Source organism: Magallana gigas, chromosome 4 (genome assembly GCF_963853765.1).
Source record: "Magallana gigas chromosome 4, xbMagGiga1.1, whole genome shotgun sequence".
NCBI classification, from domain to species: domain Eukaryota; kingdom Metazoa; phylum Mollusca; class Bivalvia; order Ostreida; family Ostreidae; genus Magallana; species Magallana gigas.
Window position 1 is genome coordinate 56,794,873 of NC_088856.1, and position 18,146 is coordinate 56,813,018.

General features: G+C 34.1%; 1 protein-coding gene across 7 annotated transcripts in view; it reads right to left on the reverse strand.

The window, feature by feature from the left end:
* Positions 1 to 1,404: 1,404 nt before the first annotated feature.
* The window catches only part of LOC105339367 (uncharacterized), a 113,397-nt gene continuing 96,655 nt past the window's right edge, over positions 1,405 to 18,146 (reverse strand). For 2 of the 7 annotated variants that reach the window (XR_010713553.1, XR_010713547.1), the window contains one exon: positions 1,405 to 2,824. Coding sequence is in view for 1 of the 7 variants with exons in the window: in XM_066083205.1 (XP_065939277.1) it covers positions 4,829 to 4,914; positions 5,358 to 6,338; positions 6,746 to 8,387 (2,709 nt within the window). In the remaining 6 variants the exon portion in view is untranslated. Of the gene's footprint in view, positions 2,825 to 4,238; positions 4,286 to 4,526; positions 4,556 to 4,804; positions 4,915 to 5,357; positions 6,339 to 6,745; positions 8,420 to 18,146 lie in introns of all 7 variants that reach the window. The other 5 variants (XR_010713556.1, XR_010713555.1, XM_066083205.1 and 2 more) reach the window with 5 other exon arrangements.

An 18,146-nucleotide genomic window follows, 5' to 3' on the forward strand; every position in this document is an offset into this window, starting at 1 on the left:
ATTATGTATAGGCCCCTGTATGACATTATAGATAAGATTTCTTTTTATCAGTTCATTGCTGTCTTTGAATTTACCAGAAACAACTCCATAACTTGGTATATATGTAGAATGTGATAAAAAATATCTCCACATTTTGTAAATCTGGTATTCGTAAGCCTGACGAAGGTGTGATTGCAGTTTTAAGGATTTTTTTTAATCATCTTTAATATCTTTTTTTAAGGTTTTTTTTTTCATTTTGCATGTGAAACTCTTCAATAGAGGTGTAGTTTATTATTTTCCAACAACATAAAAGAATTCACATTCTCTATCATACAGAAACAAATAAAAATTGCATAGAACCTTCTTTCAATGTGTTTTATTTACAAATATTTACACTCTACTGTGTTTTTACCATTAAATTCTGTGATCTTTAAATGCCTCCAAATGCAACAACTAATCACTGCGTATTAATTTACATGCAATTCACACCATGTTTTACAATTATTCAACAAAAAAGTTGATTTTATTGTTATAAGAAAAATTTCAAGAGTTATTTTTCATGGATTATATTTTCATCTCGTCAATCCCAACTGAACAGTCTATGTGATAACCAGTTTAAACCAGTTTTATGAAACGGCTGTTCGTGCTGTTATTAATTTACTCCCTCCATGATCTGCAACTTGTATTGATTTATTAAAGTAAATAATTGATTTCCATCAGTGAGGGAATGTAAATATAAGCATTAAATGGTTTATTTTTGACATTGTCGTGTCAACTGCCGTCAGGTGAGCAGACAAATTATCTTATTATACGTTCATGTTAAATACTGAAATCTGATTGGTTTAAACGCAGTTGGTAATCCGTTCTGTTACCCTCAGCGTTAGCAACACACTTGGCAACCGGTAACACCATAAAATAGTGCTTGTTTGGGAGGGTACATGTAACTGTTGAAATTGACACCCGAGACAACCATTGTCAGCCGACGCGAAGCGGAGGTTGACTGGTTTTTGAGGGGTGTCAATTTCAACTGTTACCCTCCCATACAGGCACTATTTATATAATAACGCGCGTTATTCAATTTGTCTGCTCACCTGACCTCAGTTCTTGACACGACGACGTAAAAAATAAAGTCTGGATGTTTGTCCTAAGCAGAAAAAAAACGTTACGCAAAGTAGTCATACAGGAAACTTGCTCATTATAAGGAAGTTAAGGTGACTTAATGTCAAGTTTCATATTTTCGATATTGTTTCATCATGACAAAAATAAATTGTAATATGATTGAAAGGGAAATGTTATATATTATTAAATACCCCCGTTTCTGTATATCCAGGTACCTTATAGGCAAGTTTTACTGTACACAGAGAGATTAGATGAATCTGCATCAAATTCTTAGTCTAGATTTAATTAATCATAAAAACCAACATCAATAGAAGCCATTCTTTATTTCTGAAGGAAAAACTTGATTAATTAAAACATCAAAAACACACTCTTAACAATTGAATCAAAAATACAGTAGAAAAAAATAATTAAGTACAAAGGAGGTTAGATCATTGGTCGGCTATTGATTTTATGTACCGTGCCATTATGAAAAATACACAGAAAACTTACACATCTTTTCATATGTGGAAACAGAAAAACAAGCTATTTGTAAAACTTGTGAAAAAAAATTTATAGTTGTTAAACTAGTGAAATGAAGTGATAACTATAAAACCTTTGTTTAATTATCATGAGAACGATCTAGTTCAATAAGAATAAGTTTTTGACTGTTTTGTAATGCATTATTGAGCAAAAACTACAAATACTTCAATATTTTTTTGGAATTATAAATTCAGCACGGTTAACTATAAATATATATGAAAACAAAACATAAATGACAATTAGTTGACCTACAAATTTCATTACCTGCCATATACACCGTTAGAGGAAAATCATTGTCCCCCTTAAATATATTTTTCCTTTTTCGCCCTTGTTGTGAAAATTTATGTCTGCATGGATGAATTAAAAACATTTTTTTCAAAAAATTGCATTGATTCAATAGAATATTAAGGAAAAATCAAGACAGGACAAAACTATTTACAAGTGTAGAAGAGCGAACAAATTACGGGATGAAAAAAACATTGAGTGAAAATAGCCCTGTATACAGTAGAAACACTACAACATATTGTTAGCGACGGAATATTTACTGTATGTACATGTTTCCTATATAAACAATAAAACAATACAATATCAGCAATTCAGCCATGAAGCAAATACACTTTTCATGATAAAACATTCATCTATACTATGAACATAAATTCTTTGGTCAGTATAGTTACTTTCATGTAATTTCTTATTTTAACACCGGATGCTCGTTATTTGTCACTTCTTCATTATTTAAATGTTTTCTAATGGAATATTATGATAGGTTCATAATATATTGGGTCAAGTTTGTTCAATTGTGGTCACATGGTTTTAACAGATCACGTTAACCTCCAACACGGTTATGACACAATTTTGGTGTAAAGATTCCGAACGGTGACCAGTCCTCTTTTATGATCTTTTATCAACGAATTCAAGTGATGTAAGATCTTTCTCACTTTCAGATGTTTGAATAAATGTTATTCACTTCACTGTTTGTATTCTTTATCAAATGTACTTGATGCACAAGAGAGATATATGTCTATGTACCCACTTAAGGTAACGGGAAACTCCACAATAAAGAAAGTCAATAGTTAATATGTCCATTCCCATCAAGGGTCGATAGACGATCCAACCCATGACAGTCACTGTTGGAGAGAGGCTTATGGTGAGTTCATCATGTTGACACCAATGGCTACCAGTCCACGGTCTATAGGGAAACAGTCAACTGTAAAGGAAATAGTTACATTGTACATATATGTGTGTAGCTTTGGTACATTCTGATTTTATAATTATTATATGATAAGTCATTTATAAATATCATTTGTAAATTCTTACTTTACTAATATATCTATATCACATGAATGGCAAGGTATGCATTAAATACAGAAAATAATTTGGCAAAAACTAGAACTCCCAAAACCTCACCAGGTCATGAATTCCTGCAAATATTCACACCTATTCCTTTGTATTTAACATTTTTAAAAAATTAAGTCTTAACTGAAATTTCTAGAAAAATTATGGAAACAGAATTTCTGGTAATATGCAATTTTACACATCGTGTCCTGAATGCCCACAAAGTTTCTTTGATTTCCATGGAGCATTTTTAGAGAAGTTATGCTTAAAAACTATACTACTTTATTCAATATAAGCTAAACATTCTAAGTTTAAAACGGCCACAGTTTCCGTAAAATAATGAAATCAGTTTTTCCTTGTAGTATGCACATCTACACAGTGTGTCTTAAATACCAACAACGTTTCACGTTTCCGTGCAGCAGTTTAAAAGAAGTTGCGCTTACAAAAAAAACAACAAACAAAAAAATCCCAACAAAAACAAAAAAGCCAGGACTGACGGACAGACAGACCGGTCAAAAACATTAAACCCCTTGTGACGTCATTAAGTGGGGTGTAATTAAAGTAACCTTAACAGTACCAAGACAGACAATAATATCAAAACATTGAACAATCCATTGATGTATGATTGCTAGTGCTCCTGTTAACATTCCCTATAGCATTGAATGATTTATTTTTGACGTCGTCGTGTCAATAACTGCCGTCAGGTGAGCAGACAAATTGAATAACGCGCGTTAGCGCGTTATGATAATTTGTCTGCCCACCTGACGGCAGTTATTGACACGACGACGTCAAAAATAAATCATTTAATGCTTATATTTACATTCCCTTACTGAAGTAATCAATTGTTTACTTAAATAAATCGATATAAAGTGCAGATCACGGAGGGAGTGCATAAGTAACAGCAAGAACAGCTGTTTTGTTAAACCGGTTTAAACTGGTTTTCACATAGACTGTTGAGATGAGATCGACGAGCATGAAAATATAATCCATGATAAATAACTCTTGAAATGTTGCTTTTAACAATAAAGTTCACTTTTTGTTTAATAATTATAAAACATGGTGTTTTGACAACGTTCATGATATACATTTTTAACCGATAACATAGAAATCACGGTTTAAGAACTATTTATGTATATTACTTGTAAATTCATACGCAGTGAATAGGTGTTGCAGTTAGAGGCATTTAAACATCACGGAATTTAATGGAAAAACACAGTAGAATGTAAATATTTCTTAATAATGTATATTACATGTACCTGCAGCTTATACAGAGAAAAGTTACTTACATGGATTATGTTGTTTCTCGCTGATACTTGATGTAGTTTTCTGGTATCTAAAATTAATAAGAATTTGGACACATGTTTATCAAAGTTTTAATACATCACTAGGTGCAAATGTTGAGAGAGAGAGAGAGAGAACGAGAGAGAGAGAGAGAGAGAATATTAAATTTTACTATCATTCACATACATAAACCTTATTGAGTCAATGTTTTTACTTCACCATACGACAACGAGTGTTTAATTTTTTTAAACTTCATAAAAACTGATATCTAAAAAAAAATTGAATGCGTGTACCTCTCTTGAGGCGCAAAAATAGGCTTGGGCTAAAATTAAATTATCAAATTGATTACATTATCATTTCAATTAAATAGTCATACACACTGAACTTTAGTCTACATTCATCAAAAGACAGACATGTTTTTAACACCACAAAGAGTGAAATAAACAGGAGTCAGTATTACAGTCCATGTGAATTATACACAGGTCAATTTCAGCTGCAGATGTTGAACAAAGTGACAAACAACATGTGTGGTTTTGAGAGCAGACTAGATTTGTACAGAAACATTTACAACCTGTCAATATCCAAGCTATCTCCATTATACGGCTGGTGTTGATCTAAACATGGCGTCCCCATCAGTGGAGCTAGACTTGGCCTCCACACCAGTGGGGTGTGTTTCCTCATCTACAACAAGGCATTAATTAGCTATATGCCGACATATTCATTCCTTTTATATGGTCTTCTAAGTAGATCTTAACTCAATAATTTACTGAATTTAGTATTTTATATGACTTCTGAGATATAACTATACAAGTACATGTATCTATACACTTAACTAATTAATTACAATGTAGCATGTTCTTAATTTATTGAATCATTAATGACATTAATCATCATATAATCTGTCTGTATTTTTTTCCTTATTATCTAAAACCAAATCTATTAGTTTCCTAATTAAACATAAAATCTGTTACAAATAAATACAGAGTTTACAAATTTTATACACATACATATTGTACGTGTATATAACATTAAGTTTAATGTGACAAAATGATAGAAATATACAATAAATCCAGATTTCTCTTATTAATAAATAATTAACACTGCCTGTTAAGACACAGACTTACCTGTCAGAGCGTCCTGTGTGTCTATATAACTGTAGACACACACCTTGTTGTTGTACCATGATCCGACCCAGAGACGGTGAGTGTTGACATCATAACTCAGGCCGCATGGTTCACGCATCTCTTGTGATTTTGTCAGTAGATGTGACAGGAACTGACCGTCCTTGTTTATCATCTGTACTGTGTTGGTCCATTCATAACACACCAGGATGTGTGACAGCGCGTCAGTACAGATTCCCCGTGGCATTAGTCGTGATCCTGATGGATGTCCTGTGTAGGAGAAACGATGTCTTCCTCCACGCTCTGTCACCACTACAGCACCAGACTCATAGTCCATATAGTCAGACACCACGACATCCCCATTGTTGTTCTCTGTTATATAGCGAGGTCTTCTATACAGTCCCAGATCTGTATTGTCATGTTCTATGGTTTGTGTGAGTTGTCCACTCTGGTTGTACCGGGTTACCTTGCCTGTCCATGGTTTCTTTCTATACATCCCGACCAGTAGATCCCCAGTGGACGGGGACCAGTACACACACCATGGTTCCCATGTATAGTCTGTACTCTCTATAAATGTGGTGGTTGTTTTCATATCCTTTGATAGTTTGTTGATGTTATAATCCTCATCTATATAAATCAGTTCACTCTCACTGTTCACTGTGTGGAATCCATATGAATCACTACATGAAACCTTCACACGATGTAGAGGGACACCTGTTGTGTCTGTCAACATGAGATTGTTTTCATCACTGATCCAGACCCGGTCTGATGTCACACAGGAAATGTGATAACACCAATCAACACCTGTCACTGTGAGAGATTGATGGAGCTCAGCACCAGACGTCAGTTTCAGCAGACACTGGTTTCCTACGCGTCGGTTTCCTCTCTCTGTGATTTGGATTGCACTCAGTGACTCCATCACATCCTCCTTGTTGAGTGACTCAGTCATGGAGAGCTGGCTGGTGTGTAGTTTATCAGCAGTGTCTGTAATAAATCAAACATCAGACATGTATTGCTTTATATGATTAATGAATAAAAATAATAAGTCTTATTAAAACAGTTGTCTGGTTTTGTTTACTAACACACATTCTATGTGTATTAATGCAGTTATCAATAACATTGTAATTACAATGGCATGTGATTGTATTTAACTGATTAATTAATTGAAATCGATATCATACACAGAAGTATCTAAATAATTACTTTTAATAACATATTCCTATGTGTTTTTGAATCTAATAAGCAATCAATAGTTAAAAAAATGTTACATAAATTCATTGAATTCATGTCAATAAGCTGCTACTGACAACTTGTCGAGTGTTTACTTGTATGTCTCAAACAAAATATATTATACTTCTGTATAATTGTCAATGATAATGAGTCAGACTTACCTGTCAGAGCGTCCTGTCTGGTGATATACCTGTATATAACCACCGTCTTGTTGGACTCTGATCCGACCCAGAGACGGTGAGTGTTGACATCATAACTCAGGCTGCATGGTGTGAATATCCCTGATGGTCTTATCAGTAGATGTGACAGGAACTGACCGTCCTTGTCTATCATCTGTACTGTGTTGGTCCATTCATAACACACCAGGATGTGTGACAGCGCGTCAGTACAGATTCCACGTGGCCGTAGTACTGATCCTGATGGATGTCCTGTGTAGGAGAAACGATGTCTTCCTCCACGCTCTGTCACCACTACAGCACGAAAGTCAGACACCACGACATCCCCATTGTTGTTCTCTGTTATATAGCGAGGGTAACCATACAGTCCCCGTCCTGTGTTATGTTCTATGGTCTGTGTGAGTTGTCCACTCTGGTTGTACCGGGTTACCTTGCCTGTCACTGTATTCCATGTAATCTTTCTATACATCCCGACCAGTAGATCCCCAGTGGACGGGGACCAGTACACACACCGTGGTCTCCATGTAGAGTCTGTTCTCTCTATAAATGTGGTGGTTGTTTTCATATCCTTTGATCGTTTCTTAATGTAATATTCCCTATCTATATAAATCAGTTCACTCTCACTGTTCACTGTGTGTAATCCATATAAATCACTACATGAATCCTCCACACGATGTAGAGGGACACCTGTTGTGTCTGTCAACATGAGATTGTATTTATCACTGACCCCGACCCGGTCTGATGTCACACAGGAAATGTGTAAACAACCATCAACACCTGTCAGTGTGAGAGATTGATGGAACTCAGCACCAGACATCAGTTTTAGCAGACACTGGTTTCCTACGCGTCGGTTTCCTCTCTCTGTGATTTGGATTGCACTCAGTGACTCCATCACATCCTCCTTGTTGAGTGACTCAGTCATGGAGAGCTGGCTGGTGTGGAGTGTAAGATGTATCTGGGGGAGGGCTGTCTTTATGGAGGAGAGGAATTGTAGTGCACTGAATGTTGACTGTTCATACATGTGTACATATCTCTGTAGGCTGACTATATGTCTGTTTGTTTCCATCTTCTGTTTTAAACATCTGTGTTTAAAATCAAAGTCACAAAACACATTGTTCAATAGATCATATACCACATAGTTAATGAGCTTTTTCAGTCTCTGGGCCTTTGTTAACATCTCTGATTGATAGCGGGAGAATTCCGTGCGACAGGTTTTGATGTCATCTGTGATTCCTGTCAGGAGAACAGGTCTGTAAAATAGAGCCTCACTTCTGATGGTGTGAATGGTTCCTCTGTGTTGTTGTTGCTTTGTTTTATAGACTGTTCTAACATTTAGTAGTCTATGAGTTCTATGTTTTCTGCAGTGGAAACAGACGGGGAGTCCACAAGGTTCACAGTACTTTATATAAACATTTCTAGGATGTCTCACACAGATCTCTTGTGTTGGGATGTTGTTGAATTTCTCATGATGCGACACAACATAATGGTCTATTGTTTGGAGGTTTTTCACATGGTTTTCTTTACACTTTTGACAGAGATCACATGGACATGATTCACAATAGTACTTTGTGTCCCCCCGACACTTAGAGCATTGATGTACTTTATATGTTGTACTTGCTTGGTCCATGGTCTGGAGGGTCTAGGTCTTTATATCATAACCTGCATGAAAAAAGTATAATGTCAATCATGGTCAATGACATAAACTACCTTCAATTAAACAGTTTTATAGATATAACATCAAATTTTAACAACATTTTAATTAAAACAGATGTTACTTTAAAGTAATAATATGTTTTCTCTTTATAGATAAATGATGGTTCATCATTATGGTACTGATTATAGAATGCTCAGTCAAAAAATATATCCCCAAAATATGATTGATAAGTGTATTAGAGAGAGAGAGAGAGAGAGAGAGAGAGAGACTTTTTCTAATAAAAATGAGTTTCATCATCAAGAGTTGACCCTCAGAAAACTTAAAGTGTGCATGTAACTCTCTACTGAATATTAACTATTGATCTCTCTCTAAATGTATCTCTCTCTCCATGCATGTATCTTTCTCTCACTTACTCTCCTCACCATATAACTAATTATCCTCTTCTCTCTGTTAAACATGAACTATATTATTCCTCTATCTCTTTCTTTATTTTATATGTTTCTTTCCTTTTGTTGTACTGTTACTCTCTTTTTGAATTGTTCTGCTTATGTTGTACTTATCCTCTCTCTCTCTCTCTCTCTCTCTCTCCTTTATTTACTTAACAGGTACTATCTCTCTCTCAGACTCTCTCCTCAACATTTACTTTCTCTCTTTTTCTCTTTCTCACTCTTTCTTTTTCTCTCTCTCTTAGACTTTCTCTCTGCAAGATACATCTCTCACTTTTTTGTCACTAAGACTTTATCCTAAACATGTACTATCTCTCTCTCCCAGACTTTCTTTACTCAGTATGAACTACCGGTATTGATCTCTCTTTCTCTCTCTGTTTAACATGTACTACCCATATCTCTATCTTCCCCCTCTCTCTATTTCTTTCCCTCTCTTGGACTGTGTACTAATAAGCTATCCCTTTATTTCCTTTCAGACTTTTTCCACTCAATATATACTCTCTCTCTCTCTCTCTCATTCTTTCTCTGTCTCAGACTTTATATCCTCAATGTGTACTAATAATCTCCATTTATTTCCTTTCAGACTTTTTCCATTCAATATGTACTATTGATCTCTCTCTCTCTCTCTCTCTCTCTCTCTCTCTCTCTCTCTCTCTCTCTCTCTCAATCTCTGACATTTTCACCTTCTCTCCTTAGCATGTAATATCTCTCTCCCTCACTTCCTCTTTTTCTCTCTCAGACTTCATCTCCTTAACTTGTACTAAATCTCTCTCTCTCTCTCTCTCTCTCTCTCTCTCTCTCTCTCTCTCCATGTATCTCTCTTACTTTCTCTCCCCAACAAATACTATCCATCTCTCTATTAAAGGGGCATAATCATGATTTTAATCAACTTTTAATTTCTTTTACCGGTAATTTAATGAACACAAATTTGAATGTCAGTCGTTGAGTTTTAAGCATGATCCAGAGCTCACAAACATTTGTCAAGACTCGTGCCTTGTTTTTGTTTACAGTGCTTCAGTATACAGGTAAAAGTTCTTTTTCAAGCTGATTTTTCTATCTATTCATTTGTTTTAAACATTAATAAACAGTTCTTAGCATTTGTCACATTCAGTTTAGGTATAAACCTCAAATTTTCAAAATGTAAATTAAAACATGATCTGAGGTTTGTTTACATAGCAAAGAATTGTGAGCGCTGTATATCGCTTATAACTCGACGATTGACTCTCAAATTTTTGTAAACTATTAAAAATGCATTGCTGAAGCATAGTTAACATTACAGATGGAAAAGTAAATTTCGACCAAAATTGTGACCATGCCCCTATACACCTGTACTATATAACTTCTTTATCTCTCTCTCTCCTCAACATGTTTGACAATCACTGTGTAAATCGAACACACCCAATAGTTTTTCCCTATAATTCTCCGCAATGAGCTCAGCCAACCCTAACAATATGTGCTAGTTCATACCCAGCAGAGCTGTCCAGCTCCAGCGTAGTGTTACATGTGTGTGCGCTCAGGTGTGACGTTAGCTAGAGTGTTTGAATAGAATTCATCTATTTCAATCGTTAGGCTTTTGTATTACTGTATCAAGAGGCTGCTTGAAAAGGCCGTTTTTTATGCTTTATTGCCTGACGTCATGATGCCAGGCAAATCTTAGGTTGGAAAGTTACCTTCTCCGAAACAGTGCATACAGTGGGAGCAAGCAAATGAATCAATATCAAGATGAAAAGATTAACCGATGCATGTTTATTGTGTCAGCATTTACATTCATAATTGATGAAAATGTTATATGGGATGTAATAAACAACAGCGAGCAAGAGTTTTCAAGTGAAAGGGTTGTTCACCATGCACATGTGTAATCCTGATTTAAAAATAGATTAGCCATATTTGAATAGTAGAAAGGGAGGGGGGGGGGTCATCGCAACAAGTTGTTACATATTTTCAATTACGTTACAATGTTAGTATAATAATTGGTGTTGGATTATCATCATTGCCAAAGAATTGTGTTTTGATTAAAACAAATTTATATTCATATTACATGGTTATTTATTGGGGGAACTGTATTGCCGAAGCAGAGTGTGACCCGATTTTTGATTATATTTGGCTGATTTTATTCATCTTGAAAAGGGTACATAACTGGCTTGACTTACTACATGTAACAGTACATAAACAATTACCAGTCAAAGGTGTTTGTTAATTCCATTCATTTCTTCATAAACATTCGATTCAAAGTATAATACCGGTATATATAGTTGTTACAACCCAAAAGTAAAAAAATTCATCTGATCCCCTCCCCATGGATCTATCGGTGTTTTTCTCTCATTCATTTTTTTGCGCGCCAAATAGTGGACGAGTCAAATCTGGGATCTTCAGAACACACCGTGTGTACACATCACAAAAATTAGATGCACGCAGCATCCGAAGGGGGATGGGGGCTTTACATATATCTAATGTATTTCCCCCCCCCCTTTCAATTTTATCAGAGTATGTAATAAATGAAACTGAAAATAATTCAGGAATTCTAATTGAATTCAATTGAAGTTACAATTAGGATTTTCTTTCATGATTTTGAGAATTCAACCTTTTTCTTATTTCTTGCCAGATGTTTTATATTAAGCTGCCCCCACAAACTTTCAAAATAGAATGCTACGTTTTTGAATATCCTTTCCTACATGTATATCCTATGGTTGGATATTTAGAAAAGAGTTTCAGTTGATTTCACATCTAAATATGACAAATACAATTTAAAATTTGACTGTTCTGTCTTCCGCCTTCAAGCTAACATGCAATTATTTGATATATCTTCATTCTTAAAATAATTTGAATTAAAAAAATAATTTAATATCAAGTGACATACATGTATGCCTACATGGACTAGATCGAAGAAATGATTGAAATTTCATCTTAAATTTGCACGTTCCGTTTATGAATTTAAGATCAGCAGCAATAGTTGAAATGTATTTCTAATAGGATAGCCTAATTGATACATGCATGCTTCTATTGAATAATTTTGTTTAGTCAGGCAAGCTTTTTGGAAAGCTATTACTTGTTTTAAGTACGTTTTATTTTACTTTTGATGTAACATTTTCATTTAAATGGTTGGGTGGAAGTTAATTACCAGAAGTCTGACGTCATTTGTTTACCGCCATTTTTAAATACTATTATAAACAAGTTACTTAGTATAAATATAATGCCAGTATACCTAGACAGATTTTGAATGTCGCCTTTAGATATAATATATTCATAATTATACAGATGCCACTGATGATATACAGATCGATGATAATATTGATGTGTTATGGTATTGTAAACATATTGTAGTGTTGTATTGTTGTGGTGGAGAATTTCAATGAAGATGGTGTAGATGATGAAGCAGGTGATGATGACGATGTGTCTATGTGTCAATGTTGATGATGATGATGAATGATGATGATGATCTGGATGTCGATGATAGTGATTATTTTGTAATGTGATATGTCCATAACTTGGTCCGGGACTACAGCCCCAGAGGAGGATAATATGTCGAGAAAGTAATTATAAGTAAAAGTGTAGAGTTGGTTTTTAAATCAAATTATACAGTGATTTTTTCGGGTATTTTTTCATTGTAAATTCTCATGTATTTTTCTAGGTCCGTGAAAGGCGTGCGAGCGTTTGTGATTTTTTTGGTTAAATCTTGTTTTTGTTTGGAGTGTCTCCGCTCATCCCGTTACAATATGTACTACCTATCTCTCTCTTTATCTCTCTCTTTATCTCTCTCTCTCTTTGACTTTATCTCCTCAACTTATACTAATAACCTCTCTCGGACTTTTTCTACTTAATATGTACAATTGATTTCTTTTAATTATCTCTCTCACTACTCCCTATCTCTCTCTTTCTCTATGACTTATCTACTCCTGCTGTCTCTCTCTTAGACTTTGTCTGCCTAACATGTAATATTTCTCTCTCTCTATCTCTCTGCTATTAAACTTTTTTCTTTTATATTTTTCTTTCTCTTTCTCCATTTCAGTCTTTATCTCTTCAATATGTTCTTTGCTCTCTCTCTCTCTCTCTCTCTCTCTCTCTCTCTCTCTCTCTGCTCTTTCTGTGAGTCTCTGTCTCTTTAAAATAAAAAAATACTAAATCAATAAATTAGATCATGCAGTTTTAGATTTTGAATTGATTACTGTTATTTAGTTTTAGGTCTGTTAAAGAAAAGAGGACTGACAGAGGATTCACCTTTGGATTGATCCAATTCAAAATTGTAATCATGGCCCATTACTGTGGCATTCTGTAAGTTCTACGTGTTACAATGCATTAAGAAGTATTGGTGCAGTGGAGTTCAGTTAGAGAACAGACTATAATTGTTATCAATACACAATTCACACCTAACTTTTAAATGTGTGCATTACATGAACAAATCAAATTATATATGAGGTCATTTGACTACTGGCTTATGGCCCATGTTTTGCTATTCTGCATACCCTGGCTGATTATTTGACTAACAGTCCCCCTGGGCAGATAATTTGACAGTATATCAGCCCTGACATTATCACAAGGATTTTTCCCTTGTTAAGTTTGAGAAAACAAACACCAAATGGGAATGAGGGCAATTCTTATTTTGTTAATCTCTTGGTAAGAAATTGCTATGCTCTCAAGCAACAATTTTTACCATAGGGCTAACACAATTACTACTGCCCACATACCCATTTATACTGTATACTATAATGTCTATGAATGACACACAACAACGAACTTACGATAGCAATAGGTCACCTGAGTAACCAAGAAAGGAACAGGTTAGCTCCCTTATGAACAGTTTATAATATTCATGAATACTATACCATATACAATTCCTCTTTTCGTTCTCTTGTCTACTGTATCTTTGAAAACGATACTCTATAGACCTAAAAAGAGACCACACAATTATACACAACGGTACATGTATTAACAAAATATTAACAAAAACCTAAAGACAAGCAGAATAACACACATGTAAGTAACAAATACCAAACAAATGATGATTGCAGAAACCATAAGTTAAGGATTGAGATGTTCAGCTACTTAAAACAATTATGGGTGAAAATCATAAAACTTGACGGTCAGACCCGACACAGTTGGGATGCCGGCGCCGGATAGCTCAGATGGTAGAGAAGACTAGAAATTCAGAGGGCCCCGTGATTGAATCCCTGTTTGGTCCGTCATTATTTAACCCATCCTGCTACATACTTAACAATTGATAATTATTTGACACTAAAACACGAAATTGATAATCAATTCTGTTTAAAGTAAATGATAAGAAAGAAATTAAGTATGGGATATCTTGGGAGAGAAATTGATTTCTGAACAAGCATCATCATGACTTGTGTCTGTCTGGCAGTGTCTCAATCAATCATTTCAGGTACACGCATTTATTCAAAGAATGTTATACTAGCATTGGATCAATTTCTTTAGGATGTTCTTCATTTTACTGATGTTCTGACTAGGTATGGATAAAGTTACTCTGTACATTGCTATCTATTAAACATGAGTGTAATGATTTAGGAATAGGTGAAAAGGGGAATAACTCTGTTCATATTAAAACTGGCAACAAAAGAGATTGAGTTGTTCCCCTTTTCACTCTGTTTGACCTGTTAGACTGTTTGATGTAATGTAGTAGTATCAACGACACTTAGCTGAATCAATCTTCATATTTGTATGTAAACATAAAATCTACTTATCAAAAAATCAATTTCACCCCTGCGAATGTTTTCGGAATGTTTTCTTTATCGTTGCTAAGTATATAATGCATCCAGAGGTGCTCGAATGAAAGTTCACGAGACTTCACCGAGATTTGTTCAGTTCCTGTAAAATTTTGAGCGGAAGTATATGTGTTCGGATAATATTCTTAAAATACGTAAGTACTAGTCGTTGTGTGCAATACCATGTTTTTAAAAAAATAATAATGGGTGTCTGTTTTGTATAAAAACTTAGTACATCGAGCCTTTTTCAAGGGACATTCTGCATAAAATAGTATAGTCTGTTTCACTATTGATGCTATTTTTAGGTCAGGCGCAGATCAAATTTAACCCTTAGGTGTGGGGATCTCTACTAAGCATGTTAATTGTTGCAACAGCAGAAAAAAAAAATTATTGTCACATTTATTTCTAAAACACATTTTATCCACCAATTGATGAAGATAAAGTTTAAAATCAATAAACCTAAAGAATTTATATTTAACTACAAGTACCTAGATTCTATGAAATAGACTATGAACACGTGGCACGATTTTCACTGCGAAACTGAAAGGGTCAAATAAAAACATGTGGTCTAAAACTTAAATGACAATAACATTCGCAGGGGTGAATTTATTCTATTATTGAAAGAATACATAGAGATTAGCTCAATAAAATGTGATTAAAATGATCAACATTTTACCGCCTTAAAACTGAAGCACATCATATTCAAATAAATATTAATGCATCACTTGATACGTGTTCAAATTAGTGTTTATTACATGTTAACTTTTACCATATAGTTTTCAAGAAGAAGCTAATATTGTTAATGGATTACACACACACAGCGATACCCCTAACAAGAGGCCACCAGTTAAAATTTCAAGCATCTGCAATGAATAGTTGCTGAGATAAATGTGACCACATTTTTGTTACAGACATACAGACGGACAGACAGACACACACGGGTAAAACAGTATACCCCCTATTCCTTCAGAGCGGGGGTATAATAATGATTGATTGTCTTATAAATTATTAATGTTTTATAATTGAATAAATGTACATACTATACCACAACTGTCTGTTGGTTTTCCATAACTGGACATGTTGTTACTACCTTGAATGAGGATGAAACCTAAAAAGTTAGCAAACTATCAATCGATGTGTATTTGATAAACATTAATGCATCTTGATTAGTGTTCAAATTAATGTCATCATATGTAAACTTTCAGAAATATATATGTTCTACGGAAATCAAATGTTATCATTATCTCATATTCCCTTTAATTTACTTCAAGTTTTGTATTTAATATAAGCAGATAAAAATCAATTCACCAGATTTATACCATTGTTGAAATATAAGGAGAGATTAACTGTACAAATTACTGATGTTTCATATTAAAACAAAAGTACATACTATACCACGACTATTTGTTGGTTTTCCATAACTGGACCAGTTGTTACTTCCTTGAATGAGGACGAAACCTAAAATGTGAGCACATCATATTCAAATAAATATTAATGCATCACTTCATACGTGTTCAAATTAGTGTCCATTACATGTAAACTTTTACCATGTAGTTTTCAATAAGAAGCTAATATTGTTAATGGATTACACACACACAGCGATACCCCTAACAAGAGGCCACCGGTTAAAATTTCAAGCATCTGCAATGAATAGTTGCTGAGATAAATGCGACATAATTTTTTGTTAGACAGACAGACAGATAGACACACAAGGTGAAAGAGTATACCCCCTATTCCTTTGGAGCGGGGGTATATTAATGACTGGTTGTCTGTATAAATTATTAATGTTTCATAATTGAATAAATGTACATACTATACCACGACTATTTGTTGGTTTTCCATAACTGGACAAGTTGTTACTACCTTGAATGAGGACGAAACCTAAAATGTGAGCACATCATATTCAAATAAATATTAATGCATCACTTCATACGTGTTCAAATTAGTGTCCATTACATGTAATCTTTTACCATGTAGTTTTCAATAAGAAGCTAATATTGTTAATGGATTACACACACACAGCGATACCCCTAACAAGAGGCCACCGGTTAAAATTTCAAGCATCTGCAATGAATAGTTGCTGAGATAAATGCGACATAATTTTTTGTTAGACAGACAGACAGACAGACAGATAGACACACAAGGTGAAAGAGTATACCCCCTATTCCTTTGGAGCGGGGGTATATTAATGACTGGTTGTCTGTATAAATTATTAATGTTTCATAATTGAATAAATGTACATACTATACCACGACTATTTGTTGGTTTTCCATAACTGGACAAGTTGTTACTACCTTGAATGAGGATGAAACCTAAAAAGATAGCAGAATATCAATTGATATGCATTTGATAATAAACAATAATGCATCACTTGATTTGAAACTTTATATATTTAATCTTGACGTATTTTCTAAGAAATATGTAAAAATTTGTTTATTTTAAATGCACCTTAAAAATGATACAGATTAGTTATTTTGATAAGATATGCTTTACGAAGCATGTCAGTTTTAAATTGTTTTATATTTTGTACACATTTTTCCCTTTTAAGAAAATATGTAGTTTAAGCGCATAAAAATAAACGATATTTCATATGAGATCACAATGAGTTATGAAGTTCATTTTGTGAAAGTTTCAATTAAATTTAAGAATTTCTGACCATTATATCACCAAATATGGACGACAAATGCTAGAAAAATGATTTTAAAAAGTTAACGTAATTGGACACCTTGGAGAACCGGCCCGTCAGTAAATTTTGTGTGCACGCAGAAAAACCTCCGATGGAGACCAAAATGTTCTTAGATACTGCTTTTTTAAATAGGACAAAGGTTTACAACATTGTAACCACAATTGGAATTGAAAATTGGGTTTGAAAATGAAAATACTGAAATCTTGAGCTCTTGCAGCATCCCCCCCCCCCATACAGCCCGGATCTTGCACCTATGGATTTCGCTTTATTTCCTTATCTGAAGTCGAAACTGTGTGGACAGAGATCGGACCTAAATGATCTACGATATGACACAAAAGACTTTATACAAAAATGTGACAAATAATAGTGTGAACATGGATTTTATAAATGGGTTAAAGGCATGACAAGTGTGTAAACTAAAAGGTGTTTACTTTGAAAAAGAGTCTCACTGAAAAGTTTAAATTGCCTTTCAGTAGTACATGTATGGCGTCACCTGACGTCGTGGAAATATGACATGGTGCTCCGTAAATCCAATCTATGCAAAATAAAAATCGCTGTATCTTTTGATAACAATTTCAAAACCATGTTATTTTTGCATACTTATTTTCCATTGGTAGTCATTTATTAAAACATATGTCATCCTACAAAGTACACAATAATTTTGCCTTAAATCACTTTGTCCGCGAAATTTTCTAAGAACCCTCGTATAATAGCCTTTTTTCTACAGAAATCAAATGCTATCATTTTTTTTTATTAATTGGAAAAATGTAATCAACAATTTAACAAAATTCGGAAAAATTACAATTGATCTGTTTACTTATATATTATAGATTATCAGATTAAAACACATACAAAACATGAACTGTAACTTTGACCAAAACAA